This window comes from Tauraco erythrolophus, chromosome 22 (genome assembly GCF_009769465.1).
Source record: "Tauraco erythrolophus isolate bTauEry1 chromosome 22, bTauEry1.pri, whole genome shotgun sequence".
Classification (NCBI taxonomy): Eukaryota; Metazoa; Chordata; class Aves; order Musophagiformes; family Musophagidae; genus Tauraco; species Tauraco erythrolophus.
Genome location: NC_141486.1, coordinates 10,086,703 through 10,094,350, shown reverse-complemented (window position 1 = coordinate 10,094,350; position 7,648 = coordinate 10,086,703). Strand labels below are relative to the sequence as shown.

The 7,648-nt window shown below is 64.3% G+C and overlaps 1 protein-coding gene across 2 annotated transcripts; it reads left to right on the top strand.

The window, feature by feature from the left end:
* Positions 1-886: 886 nt before the first annotated feature.
* On the top strand, positions 887-6,401 carry PHF19 (PHD finger protein 19). 2 transcript variants are annotated; one of them, XM_086625125.1, is made up of 14 exons: positions 887-1,078; positions 1,371-1,452; positions 1,566-1,661; positions 1,736-1,836; positions 1,952-2,100; positions 2,420-2,515; positions 2,788-2,856; positions 3,767-3,887; positions 4,472-4,539; positions 4,786-4,956; positions 5,050-5,137; positions 5,426-5,511; positions 5,636-5,731; positions 6,050-6,401. In XM_086625125.1, exons 1-14 carry the CDS (start codon positions 887-889, stop codon positions 6,399-6,401), a joined length of 1,767 nt encoding a protein of 588 aa, XP_086481251.1. The 2 variants fall into 2 exon arrangements, with proteins under 2 accessions (XP_086481251.1, XP_086481253.1); XM_086625127.1 differs by lacking the exons at positions 887-1,078; positions 1,371-1,452; positions 1,566-1,661; positions 1,736-1,836; positions 1,952-2,100 and having other exon boundaries at positions 2,433-2,515; positions 5,636-5,733; positions 6,055-6,401.
* The last annotated feature ends 1,247 nt before the right edge of the window (positions 6,402-7,648 follow it).

Genomic DNA, 7,648 nt, shown 5'->3' with positions numbered 1-7,648 from the left:
GGGCTCGGTGCCCACCGGCCGCCTCTTGCCGGTGGGTCCCGCTGCCCGGCACGGCGTGCGAGCTCCCACCGGGGACGGCGGCGAGCGGCGGGAGCTGTGTGCCCCCCCTCGGGGCCGGGTGGGCGCCGAGCCGCCTTCGCTTTCATAACCGCTCCCGGGCGCGCGCGGCTCGGTGACATGTCGCGACTCGCTGCCGCCGGCCGGCCGGCCCCGCTCCCGGAGGAGCGCGCTTTTTTTTTATCGCTCGCACCCGGTTTACCGTAAGTTTAATTGCTGCTGCCCGGGCGGGGTGCTGTCGGGGAACGGGAGTGCTGTAACCGCCCGGGCGGAGGCACTTCGCGTTGCTCGCGGCACGGTGGGGGTTCGGGGGGTGCTCGCGGTGGGAGGTCACGGGTGTTGGCGTCACGGCAGCGCAGTAACTAAACCGGGGGGGGAAAGTAACTTTTACGTTGTGTTTGTGGTGTCTGTTGGGGATCGCGGCTGCGAACGGTCCCTGCCCTGCGCACCGAAACCTTCGCGGTGGCCAAACGCGGCTGCTCGGTGTCGCCCGCTGCGCCAGGCGCTGCCGTTTCCCCCCTCGTGCTGGGAAATTGTGAGTTAAAAGCCACAGTAAATTTAAAGCTGTTACCTCTAAGATGCCCCTTTCTGAGGCTGAGCCCATGCAGGCCTGTGGAGTGTCCCGTGTCCCGTGGCGGGTGGCTCTGTAGCGGGAGCTGAGGCAGTCGAGGGGTTAATTCACCCTTGCTCAAGAGTAGCAAATATTGTGGCTGCTCCCTCTGGTTTCACCTAAATTCCCCGTGGCAAATCCTGTGCGCTCGGCTGAGGCTGCGTTGTCGTGGCGCAAGGGCAGGGTGACCAGCGTGTGCGTCCCCTCCAGGCTCTGCCGATGGACCCCGCCAAGCTCAACCCCATCATCCGGGATGTCTACGCGGCCGCTGGCCGTGTCCAGCAAGCGCCGGCCGCCGCCTCGGCGCGGAGGGGCAACGGCTGCCGAGAGCTCATGGTGAAGCTGATGGAGGGGCAGTACGTGCTGTGCCGCTGGACCGATGGGCTCTATTACCTTGGGAAGATCAAAAGGGTAACGTGGGCACCCAAAAGGGTAACATGGGCACCCAAAAGGGCAATGTGGGCACGCAAAATGTAGCTAGCACTATTCCCTGGGACGGCTTGTGGCCCAGAGAGGTGCTGGCCTGGGCTGCAACGTGTCTTAGATCAGCAGGGTGTTTTGGGTTGATGTCCTGCCCCGAGGCATCTCACCCCAAACCCAACTTCCCGCAGTGCCAAGAGGGAAGGCCGGTCACCAGGGAAAACGGGAAGGTGCTGGGAAGGGGAGCTGACGCTCAGCGGTTCTTCCCGCTCTTTCTCGGCAGGTGAGCGGCTCCAAGCAGAGCTGCCTCGTCACATTTGAGGACAACTCCAAGTACTGGGTCCTCTGGAAGGACATCCAGCATGGTGAGTGCTGCTGCATCCTCCCCTCCCACCACTGTGCCGGGGGGTCCTTCCCAGCGCTGCGGAGAGCTGGCTGTGCCTCACGCGTCTCCGACTCTGCCATCCCCATCCTGCAGCTGGCGTCCCCGGGGAGGAGCCCAAGTGCAACATCTGCCTGGGAAAGACGTCGGGCCCCATGAACGAAATCCTCATCTGTGGGAAGTGCGGGCTGGGTGAGTGCGGGCACGTTGTCCTGAGGGTGAGGGTCTGGCCAGCCCAGCGCCGCTGACGCCAAGCCCTCCCACAGGTTACCACCAGCAGTGCCACATCCCGGTGGCGAGCGGTGGCGAGGGCCCACTGGGGACGCCGTGGTTCTGCCGCCGCTGCATATTTGCCCTGGCCGTGCGGGTGAGTGGGGCTGCCCGGGGTCACCGGCTCCGTGTGCCGCCCGTCCTCAGTGTGACAGCGCAGGATGCGGCCCCCCGGGCAGCTGTACTGACCCCTGTCCCGCTCGGTCCTGCAGAAGGGGGGTGCCCTGAAGAAGGGAGCCATTGCCAAGACGCTGCAAGCCGTCAAGATGGTGCTGTCCTACAACCCCGACCTGCTCGAGTGGGACTCCCCGCACCGCACCAACCAGCAGCAGTGCTACTGCTACTGCGGGGGCCCCGGCGAGTAAGCCCCCACCCGCCTGCTGGGAGGGTTGTCGCGTTTGGTTTTGTGGGGAAAAGCGTTTGCAAAAGGCAGATGGGATCAGGTTGAGTTTTCCCCCCAGGAGGGAAGTCCCCAGCTGGCAGGGCATCGCCTGCCAGCCTCTGCCATCCGGGTCTCTGCTCGCTCCCAGACGCGCCGTTTGCACCCACCTCTGTGGCTGCAGAAAATACCCATTAGGGCTGGATGTCCTCTCCCCAGCTGGGGGAATTGTGTCTGGGAGGGGACCGGGGCAGTGGCTGCCGCACGCCGCCCTCGCCATCACCCTCCTCTCTGTCCCCAGGTGGTACCTGAAGATGCTGCAGTGCTACCGCTGCCGGCAGTGGTTCCACGAAGCCTGCACCCAGTGCCTCAGCGACCCCATGATGTTCGGAGACCGGTACGTCCCTTCCAGACTTTGCTGGGCTGGTGCTGGACGTCGGAGCTGGCTTCCTGGGGGAGCTCGTGCCCAGACGCCTCCCCGGTCTGTATCTCCCCAACTGGGCTGTGGCACTGATGCACATCGGCAGCCCCAGGGGCAGGCGGGTGGCCTCATCCCGCGAAGCTCTGCTCCTCCTGGCAGTGCTGTCACCATCAGCACCTGCAGCACTGTCCTCACCCCGACCTGGGATGACCCCCACCCCCAGCGCTCCGCTTCCCGCTGTTTTCCAGGTTCTACGTGTTTTTCTGCTCCGTATGCAACCAGGGACCTGAATACATCAAGCGCCTGCCCTTGAGATGGTAAGAAGCGGCCGTGGCTCCTGTGGGATGTGCTGGGGTGGCCACGACCTGCTGGGCTGGCCGGTGCCTGGTGCTCTTAGCCCTCGCCTTGGGACCAGCCCGAGCTGGGTTTCTGCAGTGCGAGTTCACGGAGCATCTCCTGCTCATCCCAGCGCCGGCACAAAGCTCGGGGTGGGGAGTGGAGCTTCTGGCCGCTCACGTCTCCGTGACCCCGCTCTCCTCAAGCCCAGCCTGCCTCACCAAAGGGCTCCTTGGCTGCAGACCAGGAGCAGAGCCTGGCCCTCGCACCAGGGAGGTGGTGGGACCGGCGGAGGCAGGGAGTCGGTCCCCAGGGTGCTGCAGCCCAGTCCTAAGCTCAGCTGCGGGCCCCAGGTGTGCAGCTCCTGCTGCCCAGCCCCATGGAGCTGTTTCCTGGGAAGCTGTTTTGGTTTGCCCAGGAGCCAAGGTCCACATTTGCCAGAAGGTAACCACAAAAAGCCATCGGGTGACAAGTCACCAAACTCTGTGATTAACTACAAGTTTGCAAGGGGCACCTTCTAGTGTACCTTGGTGGTCTGAGGGCACGTGCTTGGGGCTTATTAAAAAGCTGGAAAACTGGGCGTTTAACCTGGAATCGATGTGTCCTCCAGCTCCTGGGCTCAGGGATCTTGGCATCTGGGATTCCCCCCAGCTGCGGGCAGTGTCCCACCCCTCCCCAAAGCTCAGGGCATAACGATGTCCCCCGGGATGTGTGTCTGGGCCAGGGTTGCTTCCCCCGTGGGGTGGGGGAATGGTCCCGGCTTCCAGCAAGAAGGTTTTGGGAGGGTTGTGCTGGGTGCCGTGCTGGTGGAGCAGAGCACTGTGGTGGGTACCATCCTGCTGGGATGATGAGGGTGGGCTGCCGACCCTCTCACCCCCTTTGCCCCCGCAGGGTGGATGTTGTCCATCTTGCCCTTTACAACCTGGGTGTACAGAGCAAGAAGAAGTACTTTGACTTTGAGGAGATCCTGGCCTTCGTGAACCACCACTGGGATCCGCTGCAGCTCGGGAAGGTAAAAGCACATGGCCTGGGTTGGGGCTGGAGAGCAGCCGTGGGGAGGGAGAGGTGCTGCTGGGGCACATTGGCCGGTGAAGGGTGGTGCCCATGGTGAGATGGGGGCAGTGAGCTCTGCCTTGTGCTTGATCTCTTGCTCTCCGTGGCCTGATCCGGCTGGTCCTCCGTGGGGAAGGCGCTTGAAAACACCTGCCTAGTATCTGTGGGTGGGCAGAAGGACCTGGCCTGGGGTGTTGGCACCTGCTGGGAACACGCTGCAGCTCCCATATGCTGTTCACCCGCCCCGGGTTTGATGTCGGAGCGAGGTGTCTGCAGCGGGCAGCGTCGGCGGTGGAGGATGCTGCTCCCTGAGCTGGGAAGTGGTGCTGACCACCAGGCACGGGCCCTCGGCAGAGCCGGGGAACCTTTCCTGGGGCTGGGGGGGCGGCTGGGGCAGGCGGAGGCGGAATGACCAAAAGCATCCCTCGCTCCCTGGCCTTGGGCAGGAGCCGAAACCTGGAGTTCGGGTTCCCCCGTCTGTTTAGTTTTTGCATAACCGCAGCGGGCACCGTGCCCTGCCTGACCTCCGCCGTCTCTCCGCAGCTGACGGGCACCCCAGTCTCCGAGCGGGGCCCCCACCTCCTCAACGCGCTCAACAGCTACAAGAGCAGGTGAGCCCCTGGGGTGGCGGGCGAGGGACCGGATGGACGAATGCAGGATGCTCCTGTGTCCCCCCCGGGCGAGGGACGGGGAAGGATGGATGCGGGATGGTCCTGCAGCCCCCCTGGGTGAGGGATGGGGCGGATGGATGCAGGATGCTCCTGCGGCCCCCCTGGGTGAGGGACTGGGACAGACGGATGCGGGATGCTCCTGTGGCCCCCCTGGCTGAGGGCTGTTTCCTCCCCTCTGCCCCCCAGGTTTCTGTGTGGGAAGGAAATCAAGAAGAAGAAATGCATCTTCCGCCTGCGGATCCGCGTCCCACCGAACCCCCCCAGCAAGGTGCTGCCGGAGAAAGCCCCCGGCGTGGGCGAGAGCGGCTCCTGCGAGCTGAAGAAGAGGGGAAAAAGCAAATATGTCCATAATGACAGGTGAGTGGCCAAATTCCACCCGGGCACTCACAGCACCCTGTGCCCGCGCTGCCCCGAGGCAGCCTGGCAGCCTCACCCCCCTTTGCTTTGCAGCCTGCTGCCACGGCAGCTGCAGCAGCAGAAGCTGCGAGCGGCGCGGCGCAAGAGGGCCAAGTTCCTGCTGGAGGACGCCATTCCCAGCGTGAGTCCTTCGCCATCTCCTCTGCGTGACCATCCCGGGATTTGGCGGCCGAGCGGGACTCCCCTGGCCCCATCCCCGGGGCTTCCCGTGAGGTTCCCCCTTTCCTGCGGGCAGGGAGAGCCCCCATCCCTCGCCCTGGGGTTTGCCAATGTCCTGTGCCAGGCCCGCTTCCCAGGAGCCGCAGGGCCACGGGAGGGAGCGCGGTGGCACGTGGGCAGAGGGTACTGGTGCTGCGGGCAGCACCGCTGCACTCGGCGGTGACGCGTGAGCTCGTTTTCCTCGGCGCAGAGTGATTTCACCTCCGCCTGGAGCACCAACCACCACCTGGCCAGCATCTTCGACTTCACACTGGATGAAATTCAGAGCCTGAAAAGGTCCGTGCGGCCGGGCCTGGGGACAGGGTGGCAAGGGGGCGACGAAATGCAGGGCCAGGGAGGCGGTGGGTGGCCGCGGTGCCCCTTGTGCCAGGCTGGGGGTGACGCTGTGTCCTGTCCCCAGTGCCAGCTCGGGACAGACTTTCCTATCGGACGTGGACTCCACGGATGCTGCCAGCACCTCAGGCTCGGCCACCACGAGCCTCTCCTATGAGTCCAGGTAAGGGCTGTGCCCCCTCATCCCCTTCCAGAGGGGTCCCGGTGGCACGGCCAGGGGGGCAAGGGGCTGCTCCTCTCCCACCACAGCACCCTCGTATCCTGGCACAGAGCTGTCCCGCGCCAGGGACCCTTCCCTCCCTGCCTCCCAAAACGGGCGGGTGCTCCCAAAGTGGTGTGGGGTCGGAGCCGACGACCCTTGCTGGGCTCACCCGAATTCCCGGCGCGCTCCCTCCAGGCTCGCAGGACAGTGGGCACAGCCGGCACGGTGAGGGGCACCTTTTGGGTGCTGCCCTCACCCCTCCTCTGTTCTCCCTCGCAGCCGGAGGACCGTGGGCAGCCGCAAGCGCAAGTTGGCCATCCCGGCGTACGCCTCGGCGGGGGCAAAGAGGAGAGGCGGGGAGGTGGGTGGGCGCCCGGCCGCGGGCACCCTGGATGGCAGCGAGGTGGCCTGTGGCCCCGACCGCCCCGACGACGGCATCGACAGCCACACCTTCGAGAGCATCAGCGAGGACGACTCCTCGCTCTCCCACCTCAAGTCCTCCATCAGCAGCTACTTCGGGGCGGCGGGCAGGCTGGTCTGCGGCGAGAAGTACCAGGTGCTGGCACGGCGGGTGACGCTGGAGGGCAAGGTGCAGTACCTGGTGGAATGGGAAGGCACGACGCCCTACTGAGCCCTGCCAACCCCCCGACCTCTCCCGGAGCCAAACCAGAGGAGATGGGGGTGACGGGGAAAGCCTCGCCGTGAAGCGGAGCTGGCCGGCGGGGAGGGCTGGGACCCCTCCATGCTCGGGGGTCCCGGCTGGGGCCGGCTCCCCGGGAACCACCAGCATCACCAGTGCCGTCAGTGGTGCTGCCCAGGGATGGAACCCACAGCCTGGCCGCTGCGTTTTTTTATTTTGACAGTTTTTATTTTATGGGCCGTGTGTATGCGGAGCGTGGCCCAGCTGCGCTTTCCTGATGGAGCCTTTGGCCGAGCCTGAGGCACCGTCACGAGAGGGTCTGGCCTTTCCAGAAGGGTCCCCCTGGCATGGCTGGGCACCCTGGGGGAAACCCCTTCGAGGGGGCACCTCACAAACTGCTGGAAGGGGCACTCCCCAACCCGCTGGCACAGACGGATGTGGTGCCAGTGCCTGGTGCACCCTGACCCGTGCCCAGTCCAACCCTGACGGAGCAGACGTGAGGGGGTCCTGCTGCTACGGCAAAAAGCCCCTCCCTGCCCCCTGCTCTCGCAGCCCGTGCCCGTAGGAGACAGCGGGCAACTCTTGCCGGAGCCGGCGTACGGGGTTTTCCTCCTCATAAATCCATTCGTTAAAGGAATGTGGTTTGTTTTAAACGAGGGGAGAACGCACGGCCGTGGGGGCACGTACGTGGTTGCTCCCGGCCGGCACGTGGGGATGCACCAGCTTCGTTCCCCTGTTCTTCTGACAATCACGGTCTTGGAAGAGATCAGCCAAAAGCCATGCCCTTGCCTTAAAACCACCGTGGGTGTTTCACAGGCTGCAGCCCGAGGCCTTTATTCCTGCAGGAATCCTCGTCTGGAACGTGCCAAACAAGCAGACAAACCAAAACGGACAGAGAGAACCGCGGGGGCACGGGAGGGCTCGTACCGGGGTGCCCGTGCCTTGGCACTGTGCCTCGCGCAGGGCAGGCGCGCTCTCTTCCCAGTAACGTCACCGTGTCGATGTTTGTGGGCGCATCGGGTCAGTTTGTCTGCAGAAGAGAAGGAGCTGCCCCCTTCTTCAGCTAAAGCAATATTGCTGGGTTGTCTTTTTAAAAAAAACCCCTAATATCATCAGACATATTTGTTAGATATTCTTTTTTTCTAAGAGAGAGAGAGATATATATATATATATTTTTAACGTGTCCTTATCTCTCCCCCATCGCCACGGTGGCTGTCCCGTGGGGACGGCGGGGGGTG

Coding starts and splice junctions, on each gene's coding strand:
- PHF19 (XM_086625125.1), top strand. CDS start 887: ATGGACCCCGCCAAGCTCAACCCCATCATCCGGGATGTCTACGCGGCC. Junction 2,516..2,787: donor CCCATGATGTTCGGAGACCG/GTACGTCCCTTC, acceptor GCTGTTTTCCAG/GTTCTACGTGTTTTTCTGCT. Junction 5,138..5,425: donor TGGAGGACGCCATTCCCAGC/GTGAGTCCTTCG, acceptor TCCTCGGCGCAG/AGTGATTTCACCTCCGCCTG.